This window comes from Toxoplasma gondii, chromosome VIIb, assembly GCF_000006565.2.
Source record: "Toxoplasma gondii ME49 chromosome VIIb, whole genome shotgun sequence".
In the NCBI taxonomy this organism is placed as follows: Eukaryota; Apicomplexa; class Conoidasida; order Eucoccidiorida; family Sarcocystidae; genus Toxoplasma; species Toxoplasma gondii.
In genome coordinates this window covers 833,571-859,236 of record NC_031475.1, presented here as the reverse complement: position 1 = coordinate 859,236, position 25,666 = coordinate 833,571, and the positions used below count along the sequence as shown (strand labels likewise).

General features: G+C 50.7%; 3 protein-coding genes across 3 annotated transcripts; 2 read left to right on the top strand and 1 right to left on the bottom strand.

Annotated features, from left to right (window-relative positions):
- Nucleotides 1–399: 399 nt before the first annotated feature.
- On the bottom strand, nt 400–2,727 carry RPS16 (ribosomal protein RPS16). The gene is made up of 4 exons (XM_002365363.2): nt 2,211–2,727; nt 1,719–1,803; nt 1,230–1,476; nt 400–827 (listed from the first exon to the last, which is right to left on the bottom strand). The coding sequence occupies exons 1-4, from the start codon at nt 2,366–2,368 to the stop codon at nt 682–684; spliced, it is 636 nt and encodes a 211-aa protein (XP_002365404.1). The 5' UTR covers nt 2,369–2,727; the 3' UTR covers nt 400–681.
- A 71-nt stretch (nt 2,728–2,798) lies between these two features.
- Nucleotides 2,799–6,556, top strand: RPL13 (ribosomal protein RPL13; the record flags this gene model as incomplete). Its single annotated transcript, XM_002365364.2, has 4 exons — nt 2,799–3,139; nt 4,073–4,400; nt 4,769–5,035; nt 6,168–6,556. The coding sequence occupies 4 exons, from the start codon at nt 2,799–2,801 to the stop codon at nt 6,297–6,299; spliced, it is 1,068 nt and encodes a 355-aa protein (XP_002365405.2). The 3' UTR covers nt 6,300–6,556.
- A 2,870-nt stretch (nt 6,557–9,426) lies between these two features.
- On the top strand, nt 9,427–24,853 carry TGME49_263060 (Proteasome/cyclosome repeat-containing protein; the record flags this gene model as incomplete). Its single annotated transcript, XM_002365365.1, has 21 exons — nt 9,427–9,638; nt 10,221–10,390; nt 10,881–11,000; nt 12,775–12,983; nt 13,855–14,167; nt 14,503–14,729; nt 15,217–15,324; nt 16,033–16,102; nt 16,531–16,634; nt 17,192–17,447; nt 18,093–18,304; nt 18,511–18,609; nt 19,617–19,727; nt 19,947–20,106; nt 20,783–20,946; nt 21,206–21,722; nt 22,117–22,165; nt 22,641–22,682; nt 23,032–23,116; nt 24,127–24,254; nt 24,733–24,853. 21 exons carry the CDS (start codon nt 9,427–9,429, stop codon nt 24,845–24,847), a joined length of 3,471 nt encoding a protein of 1,156 aa, XP_002365406.1. The 3' UTR covers nt 24,848–24,853.
- Nucleotides 24,854–25,666: the final 813 nt, after the last annotated feature.

The window sequence follows — 25,666 nt, the reverse complement described above, 5'->3', positions numbered from 1 at the left end:
TACGTCCTCTAGGAGAGAATCAGTTGGACAGCTGAACTGGGTTAAATGTGTTTGATGAGAACCTTTCTTCTACAAAACAGCTTTTGTTCGACTCCATACGTAGACAAAACGTCTTGTTTGCAAATCCAGGCCAGATGTTGGTTCTGACTGAATCCAACAGTCACGCACTAAAAACTGGGATTTTTCCGTGCGCGAAGACGCACGGAACAAATTGATCTGCTGACAACCAACTATGGACTCTAGTATCTTCGTACAACCATTATGTAGTGGAGTGGTGCGCTTCTGAGCGGGGAGTTTGCGAATATGGATGTCGACAAAAGGTGCCTCCGTCCGTTTGTGACTGTTAGCCGCGCGACCACTGGACCTGGGTGAATGTGTCTTTCCAGACGAGGGAACAAATACAGGCGACTTCTTTATGATTACTCGAAACTTTTCAGGCGCTGTCAACACAGTTCAGGCTACACACTAGCCGACAATGCCCAGAAGGCTGCATGTTTTCGAAGCACAGTTTAGAATACTCACACTTCCAGTCTTCCGTACCAGCTTTAGCCATGGGCTGCGCGCCAAAGAAGAAAGAGGATCCACAAGGGTGAAGTGAAAAGAGTCAACGAGCACACAAGAAGACCTCCCTTCCTCCCCTTCAGAAAACCGAACAGGGGAGACAGGAACCCTCCAAAACACTCATCGATAAGATTTCTGGTAGCGTGCTCTGGCACCAGGACCGCCAAACTTCTTCGGCTCGCAGCGCCGCGGATCGGCGACGATCAGGGATCTGTCGTACGCAACGAGAATATCACGAACTTCCTTCTTTGTTGCCTCGTCCACATCTGCAACGGGGAAATTCACAAGGAGGACGACACGCAAATCGATATTTTCTCGATAAGCATGCTCACACAACACACCCGTTCTCCCCCTCAATCTTTCTGTGACCATCCACGCCACCGGATGAAAGGACTACGCGCTTGCTATATCTCACGCATATTCCGCCCCCCGCTCCTAGGAAAGTGTGTGTCGTCTCGATCTGGCAATGCACACGCCGAGATGGCAGGCACAACAAAGATTCTACATGCAGAGCACTTGCTCATTTGTCGTCATGCCTGTTGCCCAGCGCACATGACACTACAAAAACGAGCTGTAATTCTCCACTGTACTATGAAGCCCCCTTTCCTTGCTTTCTGCACTCCATCCCATCCGTCACCAGCACTGGAATCTCCGTCCTGCAAACTTACACTTCTGGTTGAAGGCGACGACGGCCTTAGCGATGGCTTGCCGGATGGCGTAGATCTGAGCAACGTACCCTCCTCCGCTAACACGAACGCGAATGTCGACATCCTGAAAGCGTTCCTTCCCCAAGAGAAGAAGAGGCTCGAATGCCTTCACCTTCAAAGCTTCGGGCTGAAGGTGCTCCAGGGGGCATCCGTTCACACGGAGCAGCCCCTTGCCTTGAGTGCAGAGCGCGACGGCAACCGCATTCTTCTGTAAGAAACAGCGGACACCCACGGAAAACATCTGCATGCAAATGCACGGCGAGACTGCAAACTTGCACACCTGCGCAAAAGACAAGAGCAGCTGCAGGACTGCACCACACTACCAGGCACGGGCGAAATTGTACCAGGCATGCACACCAACTGGAAAATCAGACAGAGCGTGCGGACGCGTGTGTTTGTTGTCCCTTGGAGTCTACGGTACGGTACCGTCAGCAAGACAGGATGTCTCACCTTGCGGCCGAACGTCTGCACGCGCTTCTTGGGTCTCTTGCCAATGTCCGCCATTTTGATCGTCGGAAGGACTTTCTTCCTCACCCTGTGGAGCAAGCACAGAAAGACAAAGGCACGAAGTGCAAAAACCGCAACGACGCACGTCTTTGTCTCCCTTTGTGGCCCTCCCATCTACTGGAGAGGGAGTAGGCGAAAACGAGCTCCAGCCCTGCGCATGCAGGTATTTCCCAGGCCCCGTGTGCCTGAGGAAATCGGCTGTTTCTGCAGTCGCATCCTGTTTCCAGGCGTGTGGGCTGGAGAAAAAACCAGTCGGAGAGTCAGGGGGTGGACACAAACCCTCCTTTTACACAAACACATTATCGAACCGACGGGCAGTTTCACGACAAACGAATTTCGACGGCTGTAGACTCCACTAAACATTGCCGCGCGTTCGGGCCCCCAAAAACTCTCTGCGAAAAATTACGGAAGCAGTCGTGAAGCGAAGGGTATTACCCGACGCAGTTCCCACGAAATCGTCGAAAAAACCGCCTGGAGAAACTCCCAAGGTTCCTCTGCAGCCTTCGCCAGAGAGGCCTGGGGAAGCATGTACAGTAAGTGAGTGGGGCGATGAAATTCTGACTGGAGGGAGATACACGACGGATGGAGTTCATCACGTACTGCCTCGTTGTTCTTCCAAAGCATACCAAACGCAGTGAATGTGCGGGCCACACCACTGCAGCACGACTCTCCCCAGTATGCGGTCTCTGTCGTTTTCTTTCCTCTGATGGGCGACAGAGCCAAGTCGAGACGGCGTGGTATTTAAGCGTGTACCAGGAATTCGGTCCCTCTCTCTGCCGCGCTTACCCGGAAAAGAAGGCGGGTCGTTTTGTGGAGCACAAAAAGCCCTAAACGCGTGGCAGTCAGGAATGAAGCCAGAGGCAGAAAGTGAGAAACCCGGCACAGAGCCTTCTGTGCCATCCCCAAGTCGTTCGCGCCTCTTCCTTCCACTCAACTTCTCGCTTCTTCCCCCCTCCGCCCAGCGTAGGCAGAGAGACCACCGGCTTTCTTCTTCCCCTGTCGCGCAGCAGTTCACCGGCTTATATGCAAGTGGACACGGGCTTCACGAAAAGTATCAGCGTACACTGGTCCCTGTTGCCTTTGAGCTCAGACAGTGTGGGGTTACACAATTTTTTAAGTCGACCCCAGAACATGCGTTGTGACATTACACGCGGGGTGGATGAGAGCAGCATATTCCGTTGCGGGAGTAGGCTGCTTCTGTTTCGCCGCGTAACTGCTGGGGGGGCAAGACTTGCGCAAAGAAAGGGAAATTCGACAGCTTTCCGGGGTGCCCCATACGGATGCTCTACATTGCACCCAGACAATTTTCTCCTTTTTCTTTCTGTTTCGCTCTCCCAAATTTCCGCGTCGTGGACGCAACACCTGTAAGTCTCAAAGCGGGATCCTTCGCCCCTCTGTTGCTGCTCGGTCATAGTTTTTTTCCTGCCCTGGCCGGCGCCTTCCTGCCGAGAGACGACGGGTGTGGCCTGAGAGGATTGCTCTAGTAGTGCTCGACTCTGGTAATTTTCCGCCCGTGTGTCTTCCGTAGTACTTGCTTAATTTTTCGACGGAGGTCAAGGCAACACTAGAACATTCAATTCTTCCATTGTTTCGTTGATATCGGCACTGCAACACCCCTGCAAGTGCTGCTTGTTTCCCCGCACTTTGGCGGCCAGGTCCCGACAGAGCAAGCTTCGAAGCCCCGTTTATTCCGCTGAAAACCCCCTAGTCTCGGAAGTTTTCCGTCCAACTGTGTGTCTGATTCTCCACTGACCCCGTCCCTGTTCACTCTAGCTCACCGGTTTCACCTTTGTATTTTAGGGCCCCCTGGCCAGGGCGGAGAGGACATTTTTTAAGAGTGGTAAATGCAGAATGTTCTCATTAGTTGTTCTCGGTGGTTCTTGCGGATTCATAAATAGGAGCAGGGGTCGCAACGTTACGCGTACGGCGCGAGAAAGTCGAGTTCTTGAACCCCGTGTTTCACGCCTCAGTGGGGTTTCCTCTCTCGCGCGGCTGGAGGATCACATTCTCCACTACATTCAGTTTTTTGTGTCTTTATACCAGTCGAGTGGCTTTCTGTGTATGCATTTCTTTCGATAGTGCTCACTTGGGCTGGAAAATATCCCTCCTGGTGTCTCTCGCGCAATGACCTTATTCCAACGAGGGTCGCGGTTCGTATCGACGGTTTTTTCGCGCGTTGTACATGCGTTTTGTTTTGTTGGGGTTGGAAGCGAATGAAAAGGCGGGATAGGGTCTTTTCGTAGACTGGAAGATAAAGCGAGTGTTTCTTGTCCCGTCCTGTGTGCTTCTGTTTGCAGTGGCAGAGCATCGGCGGAGCATCTGCTGGTTCCGGCGATCTCCTGGAGAAAACAGTCTCTTTCTGTCGTCTGCTTCTCTTCTGTCAAAATGGTGTCCAAGAACAACGTCTTGCCCAACGTCCACCTCCACAAATGGTGGCAAAGATACGTCAAGACCTGGTTTAACCAGCCAGGCAGGAAGCAGAGCCGCAGGCTGCGTCGCCAAGAGAAAGCGGCCAAGCTCGGCGTGGTTCCCTCTGGTCTCCTCAGGCCCATTGTCCACCCTCCCACACAGAGATACAACCTGAAAGTCCGTGCTGGAAGGGGCTTCACCCTCGAGGAGCTGAAGGTAAGCGCTCGCTCTATCGGCCTTGCCGCTACCGGATTGGCTCCACGCTCACGCGGAACCCAAAATGACGCGAGGCAAAGTGAGAATATCACTTTTGGATGGCAAAACACCCACACTCATTTCGGCCTCGGGGTTTCAAAAGCTACCGACTGGATAGCGCTCTGCATTTGTCGCAGCCGAACCTTGCTGCGGGAAGTCGAAAAATATACGCGACACACAAGAGCCATGCCCTGTGCCTTGGACGTGGTCCCGCCGCCTTCCAGCACACGAAGGGGTGCTTCTTACTCCAGTTCTTCTTTTGCTCTTTTGGTCGCCTTACATTTGTGAATGTGACTGCATCTGTGCGTTTTTCTGTTGCATTGCTGCAGTCCGTCGGCTTGAGCCCGCGCGTCGCGTTGTCCATCGGCGTCGCTGTCGACCACCGCCGCCGCAACCGGTCGGCCGAGAGCCTGAACGCGAACGTGACTCGCCTGAAGGCGTACCTCGCAAAGCTCGTCCTCTTCCAGAGAGGCTCCAAGGCAAAGAAAGGTCTGGCTGGCATCCCCGCTGACACCCCGAAGAGCCAGATCCAAAACGTCAAGCACGTCAAGATCAGCACTGCCATGCCCATCCCCAAGGCCAGCAAGCGCTGCAAGGTACGCAAGCAAATGGAAGAGTCACGAATAACGTCTCTGCGCAGCGATTCGAGTCGTACACTTCTGGGTCGCGGGTCGTTGCTGCGCGGTGTGAACTTGTGCAGTGTAGCGCTCGTGGTGGGCAGTCGCTCTCGCCTTTCACAGTCAGAGGAGAAAAGCGAAACGCAACTGATCATCTACGAAAGATGCTGTGGCACGAGCTGCTTTTTCCCAAGCACGCGGAATAACGCAGTTCGACTTTTCTTCTCAGCGCATGTTGACGGTCGTGCGCGTCGATGTGGTGAAGGATCGACATTTCGCGCGCAGAGCAACCGACCTGTTGAATGTGATCACCGGGTTCAGTCGGGATCCCTCGTGCCATCAAGCGCGTCTGGTTAAATTCGCTCAGGGGGAAGACAACTGCCCACGCTTCGTCTGAACCGATCTCGGAATGACATCTGTGTCCTCGTGAGGGACCGCAGTGGACTCCCGCATGCACCTGAGTTCGCCAAAGGCTCTCCAAAATGCTGGGGGATGATCTGTTGATTCAGTATGTGTGTCGTGCGGTCGAACATTCGAGAAACGCACCGCGTATGGCCGATGTGAGGGTGCTGATCGACTTTCCTCTGTGGTGCTGAAGATGCTCGGTGAAGACAGGTGTCTTCGCGCCTTCATATTTGGTCTACCGGCTTCAAGTGTGCGTTTCTTCTGGACGCGCTCTTGCCATGTTTGCGGCGGTCTGTTTTCTTCGCATATCTGCCTTTCCCAGTTTTCGTAAAATGCCCGAAAAGTGTCTGGCCTCCAGTTGTCCGAGGGAACTGGAGTCGGCACAGATGATGACCTGATTCTCTGCGTCCTTGCTGAACTGAGAGCGTCTTTGCTCTCACTTGAGGATCGAGATAGAATTCTGCAATGCTGAAAAAGTGCCGATTCTCCAAAGAGAGATAACGTCGTGTCCGTCGTTCCCAAGTTGTGGCTGTCATGATTACGCGTTCGACTCGTTCTGTGTCCAGTGTTTCTGGTCACTTCAACTCGAGGATCGAGTTCACTGTTTCCCTCTCGCGAGGCAGTGTTTCCACCGGAAAGTGCGTGTCGGCTTTTGTAGGTCTTTGCTGTCACCGTGGCTTGGCTGTTTTTGTGTTCCTGTTTTCAGCCGAGAGCCATCACGGCGGAGGAGCAGAAGTTCATGGCGTACGCAACCCTGCGCAAGGCTCTGCGCGACTGCAAGAACGTCGGCAAGCACGAGAAGAAGTTGGCGGCTGAGAAAGAGGCGAACCAGAAGTAGGGAGGGACAAGACGAGTCAACTGTGAACCTGCAGGCGGTGTCTGTGTGTGACGCTCGCGACGCGTTTTTTGCGCAAGTGTTCTGCGTGGACGTCTGTCTGTATTTCCACACGACAAGTAACGGTCAAGCATGGCGCCCGGAGCATGCGCGTTTGCATATGGATGTATGTGTAATACACATATGGATGTGCGCACCTAGGTGTCGGTTTCTGAACCTTCTCTTGAAGTAGCCCAAGACAGCAAAGCGGCTGATCTGCCAACTCCCGGTAGCACGTACTCCACCTCCGCGTGGTAGTTGTCACACACACGTTCGTGCTCTTTGGCCGATGCGTCATCGCCGCCAGGGAAGCCGCGACATGGCAAAAGCAGTTGCACTCGTCACTCAGGGCACACTATGGTAGTAAAGGTGTCCTGTCCACCGCATGCGGCCTAGCGAACGAGAAAGAAATAGAGTTGTGCGTCGAAACGTTTGCTCGAAGAGAAGGCTCGCCCGTGTAGAGAAGCAGCGATGCCAGAACGTGGGAGAGCAGTGTGGCAGGTAGTAGGCCGCATGCGTGGCAACCAGGCCTGCTGGCGCAATCCAGTGAGTCACCAAAAGAACTCACGAAGAGGTGTTGTCGACACAAGAGCAAGCGTTCGCGTCTTTGGGTGTGGCGCTTCGATCCACGTACCGCCAACGCGAGCACCAGTGCAGAATAGGAAACTACGCGAAGAAGAGCAATCGTGGTTACGGAAGTCTGTAGGCGAGGAGGCAGGCAGAGGAACAAACATATGGAGTTCTCGACTGATCGGTGGAGACATCTAGGGTCAGGTCGCGACTGTTCCCTGCACACAGGCGGGTCTAGATCGATCGGTTTCGCAGATCGATTTGGTTAAAGCAAAGTTCTCTACAGTCATGAGGAAGACCGGTTGACCGTTGACAGAAATAGATATGCTAAACAGATATAGCGAGTACCGGTACACAACGTATTGTCGATAGACGGAAACAAAGGTAGATGCATTCTGGCATACTGGACGGGCGGTATCGCGAAGTATTGTCAGGAGGTTCGATATTCAACACGTATTGTTTGCCGAATAGCCAGAAGCTTTCATAACGTGTGAACTGTTTTGAAACCAAACCATCATCTCTCGGGAGGCCCAACTCAGCTGCTGTTCGATTCCGCGTTCTCGACGCTTCCCAAGCGCCTCCAGCCTCCGGCATCACAGTGGCGCCTGTGGCAAGGCTGCTCAAGGTACACAAGTCGTACAGTTTCAGACAATGCAAGGAGTGCAGCACACACAACATGCGCTTCCAGGCTGAAAACTCCGAAGGGAATTTCCTCTGCCGGGTAGAAACGGCACGAACACGTTAGGAGTAAAATGCGGAGCCACCTTTCCTTTCGTCGCTGGCGACTGGAATTTGTGTAGTTCGAGGGCGTACGAGACGTTCTAGTGTTACGGCGTGTAGTACGGTATAATGCACGTTTCCGCAGAGAAGGATCTGCTTGGAGTGGCTTTTTACTAGGTGAATTCTTCTCTGGAAATCTCGACCAGTCGAAACCCCGGTCACAGCTGCGTGGTGCACGTGAACTCGAGTACTGTCCGCGAGTGTTTATTCACTTGCTGCCGCTGTTGACGTCCGCTTCAAATCCTGAATCCCCTTCGGGAGTAACAGTGCTTGTCTACGTTTCCCCATCTGCTTTCTTTGTCTTGGTTGACTCGGCTTAACCAGTCCAGCTTATGCATATTAAGGGCGCCCAGGAGGGTGCTGGCAGCGTGGTGGTAACGACCCTGCTGCTAGGCGGACGAACGTAGGGATTCTTTTCCCTGCACACTCCTTCGCCTTGTGCGTTGACGCCGATATGCGTTCTCAAAAGCTGGTACACCCGACCAAACCTAACGGTCCAAAGAGAGGCTCTGGCCGTGTGATCCACCTGAACAGTAAGAACCAGGATACGTCTAGATACACACAATTCTAATGCTCTCCATAAAACGGAATACACCGTAGTTATACCTGAACACGTCCACAGGTAAAAATCCTGGCGTTCTTGACTCAATCGCGACAGTCTTTTCGTGATCCAGCTGATATCCATGCGTCTGGTCTCTCTAGACGAGACGGGCGCCGTGATGAAGGGGGGCAGAAGGTGAACAGACATCGGATATCTCAGGTTGGCGTCTAGGAGGCGAAAATACGCGAGAAAGCATGTTTGGATCCGTGAGGTTACACTCTTTGCCTTCCTTTTTGCATCTCTGGAGACACATGTCCAATTCTTTCCTCCGCTCGGTAGGAGTGCGAGGCGTATACCGCGTGTCCGCGCGCGTCTTTTCTCTACACAAAAAGAAACAGCGCTGCTTCCTGGATACACATGAATTCCTTGGGACCTGTTCTGTCGGCTTTTCCTTCCTTGTCTTCCGGATGCACCATTTCCTGTCTGTTTTGCCCCTTGCCTTCGTTCCTTTCCTGCCTTGTCTGCCCTTTCTCGACACTTTCCAGTCCCCAGGAGAGACGGCCTCCTCCCTCCGGAACGTTGCAGAGGCAAACGGTGGACGTGCTCGGTCGCGCCTCTTGGACGGCTTTCCGACCCGTTTCTCTTCGCCGGTCTTTCCTCCGCCTCCTGACCATTCCATTTGAGTTGGAGAACGAGCTTTTCTGGGGAACACTGCTCCGCCGGCTCAGCAGACAGACGCACCGTCCAAACTTGCCTCCTCTCCTTTTCCTCGCCGGCGCGCATGTCTTCTCGGCCGCTGCGAGGAGAGAAAAGACTCGAGCCGTCTCGACAGTCTCTCCACACTTACCGGACACAGCGATCTTTTCTTCGCTCGTTTCCTCGAGATAGAAGGCTCGTCTTCAAACAGCTGTGGCCTCACGTTCCGCGATTTCCCGCAACGACCTGACGCTTCTTCGTCCCCCAGAAGAAAGCGCTCCGGCCTCGCCTTGAGCGTGTCTTCTCTCTGGGTCTTCACGAAAAAAAACGGACGGCAAAGCCGGACTGCACACCTGGCCGCCTGCAGGACTGAGATGCCTCCCTTCTGGGTCGTGAAGTTCGTTTCGAAACTCTCTCTCGCCCCCACTCTCTGCCTGCCCGCGCCGCTCGGTCTAGCTAGAGTGTCTACGTGTAGCTCCTAAACCTGCGCAACCGTTCGCAGAGATGTCGGCAGGTGCAGTGACTGCTCAGCCACTGCCTTCTCCAAAGGCTGGCCTGGGTGCCGCGATGGCTTTCGCGCCTCCTGCCTCCTCAGCTGCAGGCGTCCTCGCGCTTCTCCACGAGCGAGACTCCGCCCTGCAAGCTGCATCCCTTCACCGCCTCCTCCAAATGATTGACGTCTGGTGGACTGAAATTGCAGACTACCTCGCAGATATGTGCGTCCAAAAATCACACAGGAAGCACAGAGGGAACGAGAGAGAAAAAAGGGAGATGGAAGGAAAGGAGGAGGGGGGGAGGCAGGTACAGAAGGAAAGGGAGGAGGAGGAGGAGAGAGATTCCCCTCGTTCTTCAGAATGGCTCTCCGGTGTCCATGGTCACTTCAGAGAGAGTGAAGACATGTGCACAACTTGGCGGCCTTCCTGCTTCTTTTACACGCTCCTTTTCGCATTCCCAACGTTCTCCTCGAAAGTGCCTGCCCTCTCTTCTTTCCTGGACTCCGCAAGCCTCTCCACTCTCGAAGACTACACAACCAATCCGTGGATCTCTACAGGAATATACATACATATATATATATATATATATTTGTATGTTTATGCGCGGTTAATGAGGACTGCCAGTGGATGCGCACGGGATGGGTCTGTGAATGGGAGAGATGCTCAGAAGAAACTCCATCTGCGCCTAAATGTATATATATATATATATATATGTATCCTGTTGCCATTTTTGGCCTGGCATGTTGGTGAGGTGCGAGGATTGCTTTGTGCCTTGTTTTCACTTTTTCTTTTGATGTTTTGCAGCGAGGCGTTGTACGAAGACGAGTCTTTCGCAGAGAGGCAGTTGGCAGGCTTCATCGCCAGTCGCGTTTACTTCCACTTGGAGGAGTACGGAGAGGCGCTGAAGTTCGCTCTGGGCTCCGGAAACTGGTTCGACATCACTCAAAAGTCTCTCTACGTCCAACGCATGCTCGGTAAGCTTTCTGTCTCGGAACAGATTTCTCTCCGCTCGTAGGCTTCCACGCTTGCTGGGTCACCAAGGCTGCACCCCCTAGTAGCAAACAGGAGAAAGCACGTCAACCACGGATCGTCGCAAGTATCCCATACGGTCTTTCTTCGTGTATATACACCATATATATATATATATATATTTAAATATGTATGTACGAATACAAATAAAATAGGTGTGCATGCACTTATACTTATATGCATATATATATATATATATATATATGTATATGTAGAATGTATATGAACATTTACGCGTGTACTTATATTTGCATGACGGAGGAAGGAGCGTCGTACGTGTGGAGGTGACAGGTCTGTTTTTGCGAAGGCGGGGAAGGGATTCGGCATGTATGCAGTGCAGAGAAGCCGAGTGACGATTTGAGGAGAAGGCAGGAAGGAAACAAGACGAAGAGTTCTTTCGAAATTTGGAGATGCGTTTTTTCTCTCTTTTTGCAGCGGAGTGCGTAGACACTTTCATTCGAAATGGACAGCGCGCCTTCGTGCCTCAGCAGCTCGCAGCCGGTCGCCAGGTGTCTGTGCAGCTTCCAGAAATTGACATGGAAGAGGACCAAGACGGTGCGTTCTCGACGTCTCTCGAATTCGTGAATCTGCGTATGTGTGCACATCCATAGATCTCCCTACAGGGATCTGCTTATACATATTTATACAGATATGTCCCTACAGGGATCTGCTTATACATATTTATACAGATATGTCCCTACAGGGATCTGCTTATACATATTTATACAGATATGTCCCTACAGGGATCTGCTTATACATATTTATACAGATATGTCCCTACAGGGATCTGCTTATACATATTTATACAGATATGTCCCTACAGGGATCTGCTTATACATATTTATACAGATATGTCCCTACAGGGATCTGCTTATACATATTTATACAGATATGTCCCTACAGGGATCTGCTTATACATATTTATACAGATATGTCCCTACAGGGATCTGCTTATACATATTTATACAGATATGTCCCTACAGGGATCTGCTTATACATATTTATACAGATATGTCCCTACAGGGATCTGCTTATACATATTTATACAGATATGTCCCTACAGGGATCTGCTTATACATATTTATACAGATATGTCCCTACAGGGATCTGCTTATACATATTTATACAGATATGTCCCTACAGGGATCTGCTTATACATATTTATACAGATATGTCCCTACAGGGATCTGCTTATACATATTTATACAGATATGTCCCTACAGGGATCTGCTTATACATATTTATACAGATATGTCCCTACAGGGATCTGCTTATACATATTTATACAGATATGTCCCTACAGGGATCTGCTTATACATATTTATACAGATATGTCCCTACAGGGATCTGCTTATACATATTTATACAGATATGTCCCTACAGGGATCTGCTTATACATATTTATACAGATATGTCCCTACATGGATCTGCTTATACATATTTATACAGATATGTCCCTACATGGATCTGCTTATACATATTTATACAGATATGTCCCTACATGGATCTGCTTATACATATTTATACAGATATGTCCCTACATGGATCTGCTTATACATATTTATACAGATATGTCCCTACAGGGATCTGCTTATACATATTTATACAGATATGTCCCTACATGGATCTGCTTATACATATTTATACAGATATGTCCCTACATGGATCTGCTTATACATATTTATACAGATATGTCCCTACATGGATCTGCTTATACATATTTATACAGATATGTCCCTACATGGATCTGCTTATACATATTTATACAGATATGTCCCTACAGGGATCTGCTTATACATATTTATACAGATATGTCCCTACAGGGATCTGCTTATACATATTTATACAGATATGTCCCTACATGGATCTGCTTATACATATTTATACAGATATGTCCCTACATGGATCTGCTTATACATATTTATACAGATATGTCCCTACATGGATCTGCTTATACATATTTATACAGATATGTCCCTACAGGGATCTGCTTATACATATTTATACAGATATGTCTGCGTGTGTGTGGATGTTCACTCTTTTGTGCGTTGCTCTGCATGTACTTGACGCATTTGTCTTTCGCATTTGTGGTTGAGATACGCCTCTGTGCGTCCTTGATCCAGGAGAAGGTCCGCGATCGCTTGTTTTCGACTTAGGACTCTCTTCTCCTTTCTCGTTTTTTTCGATTCCTCTCTCGCTTCTGCCTGCTCCATTTCTGCGCACTGCCTTCCTTTCGTGTTTTTCCTTTTTTCCTGATCAGCTTTCTTGATCTTTGTCGTCTCGTCCCTCCTGTTCTTAGTTTTTCTGTGTGTTTCTTTCTCGCTCGCAGCGGCAGCTTCTGCAGCTCTGAACGACGCAGTGGAGGGCGTCGTCAGGCGCCTGCTGGAAGTCTGCACAGAGCATGGCGAAGGCGCCTCCTACGCTCTCGGCATCGCCTTCGACGCGCGGAGACTCGACCTCGTCGAATCGATCTTGAACTCCCCCAGGGCCATCGCACTCCCCCCCACACAGCCGAACTCCAAGTGCCAACTCATGCTGGTAAACACATCGAACTCCAGACGCGGTTGTTCCGTTCTAGCATTCGCTCACTCGCAGTTATATGCGTATATCTGTTTGCAGATATAAATGTATCTGTATATATGAATGCATTCGCATGAATGTATGGTTATATGTGTATGTATGTATGTATGTATGTGGTTTCATGCCTGTGTCTGCATACGAACGTGTGCCTATGCAGCGCTTGTACACATATGCAAGTATGTTCGAATAACCATCTGTATAGATACTTCTGTGTACATGTGATGCACATATATTTATATATGTATATGTATATATATATGTATATATATATGTATGTATGTATGTATGTATATGTGTATCTCCATATAGCTGTTTGTATGGAAGTGGACGCATCTGCGTTCACGCACGCGCGTCCCTGGATGTGCATAGGTCATACAGCTTTTCTTGCTTTTTTCGGAAAGGGGAAGACCTGTTGGAATTTTTGTCCGGAAGAAGGCATTTACGTATCTCCACGATCTGTTTGATGGATCGTGGATCTACAGTTTTCTTGGTGCTGAGTTCTTTCTCTCAGAAGTGCATTTTTTCTCGGGCTGGAATTTGTCGCGGGTCTTGTGCAGAGAGAGACGCCGAGCATCTTTCTCCTTTTCCCCCCGTCTCGGCATGCAGCCCGTCCACCTCATGTTGCCAGAATTCGATTGAAAGAATTCGCTTTTTTCAACGGCTGCGTGCATGTGCTCTCCTTTCGCGTCCTGCCTCACAGCACACTGTCGAGTCACCAAGGGTCCATTTCCTGAGTAGTCTATGTATATTCATGGATTTTTCACTGTTTTTTTTCTAAAAAAAAACGCTAGACTGTCTTCTCTTTTCGTTCCTCTCTCCTTCCCTGCAGTACTGCCTGGACCACGTACAGACGCTGATTTCCTCCAAGTATTTTAGGTCTCAAATTATATCTTTGTTGACTGCGGAGTTCGAGAAGTGCCTTCCCGTGTACGCGAGCGGCGACGCCGAGAGCACGCAGAAACTTTCTGCAGAGGAGCAGGCAGAAGTCCGAGGCCTCCTCTTCTCGGGTCTCTGTCGCTGTCTGGTTGAGCAGGACGCGAGCGGCCGCGTCGCCGAAATTCTCCACCAACTCCTCCAGGAGTCGTCTGGCGCAGAAGGCCTTCTGATGGCATCCCAGATAGCCTTCGACATCTTGCAAATGGGTATGACGCACAGAGAACAGAAGAAAAGGGAGAAAGAAAAGATAGGGGATGAAGAAGAAAGGCGAGGGAGGAAACAGAAACGTTTGGAGGGAAAGAGCAGAAGGAGAGAGGTGGGCAGGAGAAGAGAAGGAAAAGAAAGGGGATAAGTGAAAAGAAAGGGAAGGAAGCAGGGATTCGAATGGATGCTCTCGTTCGTCCCTAGTGCGAGGCTGCGTCGCAGTCAAAAGACAGGTAGAAAGAGCTCCAGCACCGACGCTGAGGAGTTCTTGCGGCCGCGGACGACGGCGAAGGATGAGACCACGACAGAACAGAGGAAGCGTTTTTTTTCCTTTCAGAGAACCAGTCTTTCCAGCAAGCTCTGCTGGACCACCCGCTGCTCCGCGCTCCAGAGGCTCCCGCAGGCGACCCAGAAAACTCGGGAGAGTCCGGGGAGCGCTCGACAGCAAATGGCGATGCCCCAGCCCCCGACGCAGAGAAGAAGGAAGAGAACAAAGAAGAGAAGAAAGAGGAGACGAAGGCGGAGAAGAAGGATCCTGAGGAAGAAACTGAGGCGGAAAAGAAGGTAGGAACTGTCTTCAGAGGTGCGACGATGGAGAAACGAGGAAAACCAGCGAGGGGAGATGTCGTTGATGGTGCGAGAATCTGATCCGGTTTTTGCCTGCGGGATATCCAGAACAGAACGTCGCTTTTCTCTTCTCGGTTCTTGTCACTTTCTGTGGTCTCCTCCCGAGGTAGCTCGTTCTACTTTCTGCGTCTTTTCTCCTGTTTTTCGCAAGAAAAAAATGCGAAGTTTTGAGACTGAAGCCGCAGTTTCCGGGCAGGAAAGACTAGGCGCCGGCAGATCTGCCAGGCCCACCCCGATGTCTCTGTCTACGGACAAGAGGCTCCAGTGCGAAAAAAAGATTTCTTCGCGAAATGGAGCGTCACTAACGAACGGTTTGCAGCTGCCCAAAAAAACAGGATCTGGATTCTTCCATTTCAAGTCTGCATTTGCAGTTCGTCGATGTTCGGCAGCTGTGGCCTCTCACTGTTCCCCTGTGTAAACGCAGAAGAAATTGCTGAGGTCGATTTTGAGTGGAGAAGCGCAGACGGCGTTCAGCAACCAGTTCCTTCAGCGCGAAAACCACACGGACTTGATGCTCCTCGACCTCTACAAGGTTCGTCATTTTTCAGGAACTCGAAAAACAAGTCGTCATTCTGTCAGGCTTGAAAGTTCCCAGAGCCTCCCTTCGGTTCGCTGTTGATTGTGATTCTACAGTTGGTCCTTCGTGTCTTTTCTGCTCTACTTGTTTCCTGCGTCCTCTGTGCACTGTCAAGTTGGAGTTGCGTCTCTGTGGCTTGTTCTTCTCCTGGAGTTCCTCTCTCTCCGTTTCCTGTCGCCATGCGATGCAGCTTTGAACGGCGTCTCTGCGTTCTCTCACTTCCCTTCTGTCTCTGTTGGTGTCGTTCCTTTGCCTGTGTCAATGGGTCTGCCGTCGCTTCCATGTCTCACTCGAGCGTCTCTGCTCTGGTCGATCGGGATGAGAGTCTCTCGAATTTAGAAAGGCGTAAAGCTTTTCATGCTCAGGAGGCGAGAATGTGAGGTTTGAGTCCGTCTGGAGTTTGACAGAGAACTCAACGATTCAAGTGTCATGGGTCCTGTGAGGAGAATCGAATACTGTACTCGACTTTTTAGAAAGAACTTCGTGCTTTGATTCGAGTCTTGTTCCACTGTGCGTTCAAGGCTTTGTTGGAAAGGTGTAGCGTAGAGTGAATTTCCATGTGCAGTGTGTATGTGGTGGAAGGACTGTCGCTTCGATTCAGACGCCGAAAAAAAAAGAACTGCGTAGAGTTTCAGCGTTGAAATGCTTCGGTTCTTTTTTCAGCGATCCATAGACACACGGTCTTCTCTCCTCCACCACGGCGTCGTACTAAGTCACATGCTCATGCAAGCAGGTAGGAAGACCTGACTTCTCTTCTCTCATGTCTCCTCTTGTCTCCTCGTTTTCTTTTCTCTCACCAGACTTGCTTTCTCCTGTCCTCGGCGTCGCCCAATCGCTCTTCTCTGATCCTCTCTGCTTCTCTCTTGTCCTTCCTCGCGCGTCTTCTCTTCACGTTCGCTGCTCCCCCGTTCTCTCGTCTCTGCTCGTACCTTCCATCTTTCTTTTGCTCTCCTCTCTTGCATGTTTTTCGTTCTCTCCGTTGGCGCTGCGTGCATGCTTCCCCTCTCACCCTGTCTCTCCTCTTCCGTTGCATTGTCTCCGTCTCGTCTTTCCTCTCGTTTTTTCCGGCTCGTCGCATCCTCTTCGTCCGGTCCTTCCCTTCTCCCGTTCCCCAGTTTCCTTTCAGTCCTGTTCCACTTTTTTTATTTTCCCTGTTTTCAGGCACCTCCTGCGACGTCTTTCTGCGATGCAATTTGGACTGGATGGCCCGAGCGAACAACTGGGCGCGCTTCTCCGCCACGGCCTCTCTCGGCGTCATTCACAAGGTGAGTTTTCGCTGCATGCATTTTCTAAGTTCTCAAAAAAACAAATTTCCTCTTTCTGGAGAATGTGAAACCGAACCAACTCGCAAAACCGCCTAGAATTGTCCTGTTGTTCCCTCTTACAGCATGCGTTTTTACATCTTCATCCGTATTTGCTCAGCATCCACGTATAGATCTATTTCTCTAGTTGTCTTCACCTTTTCCTATGTTTGGTGAAATCAAATCTATCGGTCTATAGATACTTTGTGTATGGGAGTTCCACCTTTTCAGTTCTTTTCTCATCGTGTTGAGGTTCACAGGTGAAGCTGAGAGAGTCCAAGGGTGCTAGCGAATTCGTTCTCGAGTGAGTGAGGGGGTAGCCTTGATCGGCCATGGCTTCTCTGCAGGTTTCTTCAACGCCCACTGCCTCGTTTTTTTTAGTTTTTCGACATGCGTCCGGTCGGATGGCCTCTCCTGCTCTTCTCCGTCTCCTTTCCAAATTCATTTCCAGTGTTCTGCTCTTTTCCCTGTCTCCTTTTTTCTCTGCTCTTTTGCTGACTCTCTCTTCTCCCATTCTCCAGGGTCATGTGCGGGACAGCATGAAGCTGCTGCGGACTTACCTGCCTGCCTCGGCGTCTTCTGCTGCTTCTTCTTCGCCGTACAGTGAGGGAGGCGCCTTCTACGCGTTGGGTCTGATCAGCGCGAACCAGCCTTCCACCTCAGTTCGCGACTATCTGCTCGAGCAACTGCAGGTCGCCGGCACTGCCAGCGAGCCGAAGCAGCAAGGATGCTGTCTCGGACTTGGTCTCGTCTGCATGGGGAACGCAGAAGACTCTGGTAGGAACAAGGAGTGGAGGAAGAGCGGAGTATTTGGGTGAAGTGTGAAGGGAGAGGAACAGGGAAAACGAGATTCGAATGAGAACGGAGACACGGACGAGAAGACATCCACGAAAAATGTGTAGGTGGGGAAAGACTGAAACAGAGAGCGAGGAGGACAGAAGCCAGACAACTTCTGACGGATCGGCCGAGAACGCAGAGAAGTCGTCAAGGGCTGCAGAGAGCGACAGGGGACGGGGACAGCAAAGTCAAAAGGGAGACAAAAGGGAAGTTTGACAGAGTGAAGGACCCCGCGTCTTTTTCCTTCTTTCCCTCTCGCCTTGGTCTTTCACGGTCTCTTTCTCGCGTCCTCTTCATTCATGGTGTATGTATCTCTGCTCTTCGCGCTTTGGCGTCTCCTCGTCCAGCCCAAGACTCTTCGTTTTCTCCTTCCCCAGTCTCTGGGTGAGGAGTCGCCTCGCCTTCACAAATCTTCTTTTCTTCTCGTTTGTGTTGTCGCAGTCTTGTCTTCTTTTCCATTACACCCACGGTCTTCTTCCATGCGCGCATATTCTTCTCCGATTCCTGTGTTCTTCCTGCTCTTCTCTTCTCTCCTCGCGCTCCCAGGTTTTTCTTCGACTTTGCTGTCTTGTTGTTGTTTTGCAGAGGTTTACGAAGCGTTGAAGCAAGTCTTGTTTCTGGACAGCGCCGTGGCGGGGGAAGCGGCTGCGCTCGGCGTCGGTCTGCTGCTGCTCGGGAGTTCGAACGCGGCGGCGGTTGACGAACTTCTCGCGTACGCGCAAGACACCCAACACGAGAAAATTCGAAGAGCTTGTGGCATCGCCGTCGCGCTGCTCATGTTCAAAAAGGAGCAAGAGGTGAGCGCGGACCCAGAGAAAGCAGGAAACCGCAAGGGAAGAGAGAGAGCGAAGAGGCGAGAGTCGCCGCGAGTCGCCGTGAGGCGAGACTTCAAGTGGCGGAGATGTGCACAAAGGAGAACGCAGAAGCATCCAGAAGGAATGCAGGAAAGAAGAGGAGATCGAAGACTTTTTTTTTCTCCATGCTGTTCATGTTTGCTCTGCAGGCAGACGCTCTGATCGATCAACTGTGCAAGGACAGCGACGCGCTTATTCGCTACGGCGGCATGTTCACCATCGCCATGGCGTACTGCGCCACTGCCAATGTAGGAAAGAAGTCAAGTGACGCAACTCGTTTCTGGCGCCAGTTTGGGCCGGAAAGAACGTAGACTCTCTTGGAGAAAGTCGCGGTCGATCCGCCACTGCGAGTCGAAGAACTTGACGCCTTGCTGGGAACAACGTGATCCAGAGCCCAGCGTGATGTGACGCAACGTACCGTCGACTCCACCTTAAAAAGGAGTCCCCAGAACGGCTGCGGCGACCGTTTCAAGCCATTGGACTTTTTGCAAAGGCGAACGGGGGTGTGGAGGAAGACCGTCAAATCGTATCCTGCAGGCGGTCACGATTCTCAAGCTGTCAAGGCGCTTTTCACAACGCAGCGAAGAGGGCGGCTTCCCTGCCCGCGCGACAGAGAAACCGATTATTTTTTCTTTCGCGGAAGACGAGACCGCGACGAGACACCAGAGCCGAAGAAAGGCTGTGTGCTTTCAGCTCGTGTGACACCGGAGAAAAGAACGTCCGGTTGCCGAGGCGCTTCTTCCCAGTCGAGAGCTCCTGGAAAACCTGACCCTCCTATGAGAGTCTCGCTCTCCGTCGCGGAAGGAAATCCAGATTTGTAGCGCAGCTCAAGCGTTTTTGTGTCCAGGGACTTTCTGTGCAACGCCTACACACACACACAGAGAGAGAGAGCGCGGACAAGGGTGAAAACGAGAGATTCACAAAAGAAGAGAGACGACGGATCCTGTGGGGGAGCCGCGCCTTCATGCCCTGTTCCCTTGCCCTTCTTTGCTCTGTGTTCCTCATATTCGCTTCCTCTCTTTGACCTCCTTCCTCTGCCGTTCCAACTGGTTCTTTGCGTCCAAGTTTTTCGGGGGGGGGGGCCTTGTTGCCCCTCTTCCGATGTTGAGATGTCTTTCCTGTGAGGCTTTTTGCGTTTCTCTCGGTTTTTCAGTGCGACTGTTTGCGAAGGATCTTGGTTTGCGAATTCCGTTTCCGAGTGAACTTCTTTTGGAGGCTGGTGTTTCGCTCTTTTTGTCGGCGTTTCTCCTTTCAGAGCGGCGCCATTCGCCGTCTGCTCCACGTATCGGTTTCTGACGTGAGCGACGACGTGAGGCGGGCAGCAGTGATCGCTCTTGGCTTCGTCCTTTGCGGGGACAGACAACAGGTGAGAAAACGTCTTTTTTTTTCTTCGCCTCTGCCTCCGTCGTCTCTCTCTCCTCCCCCCTCTCGCCTTCCCGCGCTCCAAGGCGTTTCTCCCATTCGCTGCATCTCTCTCGTTCTCTCTTCTGCATGTACTATCCTCTCTCTCTCGCCTGCGCTTGTCGCCTGCAGCTGGCCTCTCCACTGTGCTGGTGTCTGTCTCCTCTGTCTCCTCTGTCTCCAGCTTGCGCAAATCCTCAAAATCCTCAGCGGCTCTTTCAATCCGCATGTTCGGTACGGCGCCGCCCTCGCGCTCGCCGTGGCTTGCGCCGGCACTGGCCAGAAGGAAGTCGTCGACCTTCTTCTTCCTCTTTCCAGCGACTCCACAGACTTCGTTCGCCAAGGTAGGAAGGCAGAAAAGGAGTATCTTTCAGGCGCCAGTCCCGAGACGCAGAAAAGAAGCCGCGCAAGCTCGTCACTGGATAAAGACGCATGCACAAGTAAAGGCGTGTGTGTGCCTGTGTGAATAGATGTGGGCAAACAAGTGAGGACTTGTGAACGGGTGTGGACGGAGGGCCTCCTCCTTTTACAGTTCTGCAAATCTTCAACCGAGACATGCACCGTGGCATGCGTACAGTTCAGCCGTGATTCGACAAGCGCATCTATATATATATATATATATATATATCTATATATATATATATATATCTGGTTCGGTGGTCTACACCGGCGAGTTGCAAGTCGTTTCTAGAGACCGCGAGGAAACAGAGACAAACGACTTGGTCTCTCTACCATTCCCTTCTTTCTTCTGACCAAGTTCTCTTCTATTTCTGCCTTGTCGATCGTCTCTCGGGTGTTGTCTGTCTCTAAATAGCCTCGCCTGCTTCTCCGTGGTTCCTCTTGTCTCCAGTCTCCTTCCTGCGTCGCTCCAGGCTCTCGTTCGGGGTCCCCATTATTTCATCTCCTCTCTGCTGTCCTTGGTTTTCTCTCTGGCTGTTTTGTTCCAGACTCTTCGATCGAGGTTTGTTTCGGATCACTCCTGTTTTTCTTTTCTATTTGTTTCTGTTTTTTATTTATTAGGTGCCTTCATCGGTCTAGGTTTTGTTCTGCAGCAAGTACCGGACGCCGCATGCAGCGAAGCCGGAGCTGTCCGTCAGCAGCTGCAGCGTGTGATTGCAGACAAACACGAAGATGTGATGGCGAGGTTCGGCGCTCTTCTCGCCTCAGGTCTAATCGACGCAGGCGTAAGGAGAACAGGAGAAAGAAAGAAGAAGCGTAGAAGGCAGAGAAGCGCGAAGGAGGAAGAAGAGTTGGCCGACATGAACGAAAGAGGAGAGAGAACGGCACAGGAGACATGAGGCAGGGAAGCGAAGAAAAACGAAATGTATGAACCAAGACAAGAAGGGAAAGCACACACGGTGGGATGAAGATAGAAAGGAGGGAGAAGAAAGCGAGGAACGAGGAGGAACGAGTAGAGAGGATGGTTTCTTCTCTTGTTTTCAGGGAAGAAACGTGGTGGCGTCGATGTTTTCCGCGAGCGGAGTTCTGCGGCAGGAAGCAGCTGTTGGTTTCTGCCTCGCGTTTCAATTGTGGTACTGGTACCCGCTCATTCACATGGTTGCTCTCTCCTTCTCACCCTCGGCTCTCATCGGCGTCACCATCTCTAGCGCGCCAGCGCTCAAGAAGAAGGAAGAGAAGGCCGCGGAGAAGAAGGATGAGAAGGCGACAGATCAGAAGGGAGAGAAGCCAACGGAGACGAGTGAATCCTCCGAGGTTGAGAAGTACGAACCGTACCTCGAGGGCATGAGCAAGCTGCGTGTGCCGGCAGGCTGGAAGGTGGCGTGTGTGGGGGCAAAAAAAGGCCAATTTGCGTACGTTCCCTCGCTCGCGAGTTTGGAGAAGAAGGAGGGGAAGAAACAGACCATGAAAGCGGTGCTGAGCACCACAGCCAAGCGCAACCGACAACAGAAGAAGAAGGAAAACGAGAAAAAGGACGCCCCGGAGACTGCAAAAAACGAAGGTGAGAGTCAGACAAAAGGAGGACGGGGGGGTGGGGGGGGGAAGGCGGACACCAAGGAACAAAAATTGCCTCTGCAGCTTTTCTCTTGTCTTCACCAGTAGAGATAGGATAATACGGAAATCCTTCTTTCTGTGGTTGGCAGAGAGGAAAGAAAGAACTCCCTTGATTTCTCCGAGGTCCTTCGCACAGGCAGAAAGGCAATTCTTCACACGTTCCTCTCGCTTCAGGCATTTCTCGGATCTTTTTATACAAAGAAGCGCAGTCGAGTGGCTTGGAGCCTGGCCAGAATGGTTTCTGGGTCTCTCCATGCGGGCAAAGAGAAAAAGTTGTCGCTGATAGCATCGTCTTTTGGACTGGCCTCACTTTCTGTCGTATTCCTCTGCGCCCAATGCAGCCATGGATGTCGACGAGGAGCCGGCGAAGGAGACTGAAGTGACCAAGAAGTGAGAGTCTGTCCTTCTCGTCTTTGTTTTTCTCTGTTCTTTACCTTTTTCCTCCAGTCTTTCTCTTTCTCACTTTTCGCATTCATTGCTGCTCGTTTTGTACTCCCCTTCAAGCCTCGTTGACTCTGTCCTCGCTCTCGTTGCCTGTACCGTTTCTCTCGTTCTCGCATGTACGACATGTATCTCCACATGTCCAAGCAGACCTGCGCTTGCTGCATCTGTATATGCGTGTATGTTTTGGTGCATATATTTATTTATATGTGTGCATACTGGAGTAAAGACATGTAGTGAGAAGTTGGCTTTGTTCGTATGATACTTCTTTATGTTTTCTGGATGCTTCCAGGTGAGCAAGGAGAGGCCAGTTTTTTATGTAGAAACGGTGTCTTCTCTCGACAAAGAGTCTAACCTGTGAGTCGTTCTGCAAGGTGAATCTTTTGATTTCGCATGCATCGCTCTGGTCGGTTCTTCTCTGCAGCGAGGCTGACGCTTCTGCCATGGACGTCGACTCAGAGGAAAAGTAAGTGTGAAGAACTTCTTCAGCGGGAACCTTTCACTCGCACCAGCGTGAGGAGACAAAAATGCATGCAAATGGAGAAACGCAGAGACTTGCATCCATGACGCATCTGCAGAGTTAACGAGGATGAAGAGAATTGCGGATTTTGAGATAGCTCCAAGGCGGTAGGTGCTTAGGCGAAGACAGGCAGGCAGATACAGGTAGACTGAAGTGGAGAGCTAGACAGACCAGGATAGAATGGTAGACAGAAAGATAAGTAAAGTACAAGAAGAGAGATTCGTCTGCATGTTCTTAGGTACCGTCAGGTCTGTCACGATTGTAGATTTCCTGTCATTTCTTCTCCTGTTTGCAGAAGTGAAGGAAGGAGCAAGACAGAGAAGGGAGAAAAGTCGGAGAAGGAAGGAGAGGAGGAGAACAAGGATGGCACCGGAAAAGAAGTGAGACGATTTGTCTGGATGTTTCTTCATAGTGTTCGCTCTCTGCTTCTCTTCTTCCTGAGGGCCAGTTTCTTCTTCTCTCCAACTCACAACATGTCTGTTTTCTCTCCATCCATGTCTCTCCAGAGAAAAATGAAATGTTTCTTTCCATTCCTCGCCGACAGAGGTCTCGTGTCTTGTGTCGAGTTCGCGGTCTCGTCTCGGTGTCGCCTGCCAAGCTCTATTCGTGATGGTTTTCGCAGGCTCTTGAGAGGTTTGAAGAAAGTCTCACGCGCATTATCGCACTCGTTGTCGAGCGTCGTTTCTGTGTCTTTACTCTCGTGAGATTTGCCCTGGTTTCTCTTGATCCTCTTCGCTCGAATGTTCCATGCATGTAGATCGTTTGTCGTCTCCCCGCCTGTTTATGCGGGCCGCTTTCTACGTCCGTGTGTCTGTGTCTTGTTCTTTCGGTCTGTGTCCAGCTTTGCTCGTTCCTCGCGAAATTCTAGTCTCTCGTTTGTCGCATCCGCTGCCCGGTCTCAGTGTTTCGAGCGCTGCCTGGAAGCAGGTTTTTCCGTTTGTGCGTTTCCTGAGTCCGGCGAATTCTCGGTTTTCCTCGAATCCGTTCGGGCAGAAGAGAGCGAAGAGCCGGGCGGCTCTCAGGGGCAGACGAAGATGGAACGCACACAAGTGACTTTTGACCTTTCACACTCCATGCGTCTGCGCTCGAGACGAACTGACTGCGTCTAGAAAGGGGGAGACCTCCACTTCCCGAATTTTCAGATACCTCCAAGAGCTGACCTGTCGACGACCTCGGAGCGCATGCGCCGCGGAAAAGGGAGTTGTTGAAAACGCAGAAATCCGGCTTTGCGATGTGTGCCGGGGAGTCGAGCTTCGATTTTTGAATCTGAGAGGGGGCTTTCGCGCCGTCAATTCAGTACTTCCGTAGTGTAAGAGCTGCTGCTCGAACTGCGGCTGTTGGGCGTCCTGGAACGAAATGAGTCGATTTCTCTGCTTTGTTTTCCTTGCAGGTGGAGTTGAAGAATCCCTGCCGCGTCCTACCCCAGCAGCTCCAGTGCATTCAGCTGCTACCGAACTCGAGATATCAGCCGATCTTCCCCGGACGAAAAGCTGGATTCGTTCTTCTAAGAGACACCATGTCAGAAATATATATATATATATATATATAATTTATATAATATGCATGTGTGTGGATGCAGGTGCATCTGTGCAAATTATATTTACGGTGTATTTACATGTATGTATATATAAATAAATATAAACATATATTGATATGGACGTGGGTACGCATTTGTAAGCGTATTTGTATTATCTTGAAATGAATGGATAGGCTGGAGTCGACGCGTCAGTGGATAGGCGAAGTTTTCGCGTTTTTTGATAAACTAGACGAGAAGGGGACAGGTGCGAGAGAAGTACTTGTCTACGTACTGTGTCTGTCCTTGTATATGCATATATACATATCTATGTATACATATCTATGTATACATATGCTTATATATATATATATATATATATATATATACATCCTTTGTTGCTGTCTAAGTACGCGTGGGTGCGTCGATGTATGTCAGCATGCATTTGCGGGTGGTGGACTGTGGTCTGCGTTTCGTTCGCAGGCCCAGCGACCCAGACGAGTTCCTCGAGCCGAGAGGCGAGGCACCCGCAGCGGAAGAGAAGCCGACAGAGGAGAAGGAGCCTGAGCCGTTCACTCCTTTCGAATGGTCAGGCTAAAGAAGGACAGAAACGGGAGGGGGAAAAGGAAAGAAAAACGGAGAAAGAGAAGGGAGAGAGGCGCTTCGTCGGACAAGAGGAGAAAGAAGACGAACAGCGACGCACAACGAAAGACTCGGCGCGCCTAGGGTGGGTCGCAACGGCTGGCTGTAAGCAGAAACATATCCAAAGCGAAAGGCGCAGTTTACCTGTACACATCAAGATGCTTGGTACTTATATATATACATATATATATATATATATATACATGCATATAAATTTAGGTATAGATCTGTAAAGCATGTGCACAAGGCTTCTCACGCATATTCAAATATATATATATATAAGTGGATGTCCGTGAAAGAAGTGGATCAGTACGCATGTTTGTATGGACCCGTTTGGTGGCCCACCTCATAACATCTCGTATTTTTATTCGCTGCATGCACAGAGGTGCGCATGCAACGCGTGATAACTCAGATTCTCGCCTTTTTTGTGCCGAGTGTGTGTGGCGACAGCGAACAGCCCAGCTGCGCCAGACGAATTCGAAGGGATTTTCAGAGTTTCGCGGTGTCTTTGTCTCGGTTTCTCCTCATTTCTCTTTGACGAACGTCGCTGGATCTGCCTGTCGACGCTTTCTCGCGTCTTCGCGCGCAGAAGAAAGATAACTGGAGTGCAGGGTGTCCCCGCGGAGAACAAGAAACAAAGAGAGATAAACTCCCACAGACGTAGAGAGATGCACAGAGAGAAAAGAAAGAACCCCAGGCACTGAAACATAAAGACCAAGACACAGAGACACAGATCACCTCACCCACAGAACTAGCGAAATGAAAAAAGGGAAAC

Coding starts and splice junctions, on each gene's coding strand:
- RPS16 (XM_002365363.2), bottom strand. CDS start 2,368: ATGAACTCCATCCGTCGTGTATCTCCCTCCAGTCAGAATTTCATCGCC. Junction 1,477..1,718: donor TGCAGACGTTCGGCCGCAAG/GTGAGACATCCT, acceptor TGTTTCTTACAG/AAGAATGCGGTTGCCGTCGC. Junction 828..1,229: donor CGTCGCCTTCAACCAGAAGT/GTAAGTTTGCAG, acceptor TCCCCGTTGCAG/ATGTGGACGAGGCAACAAAG.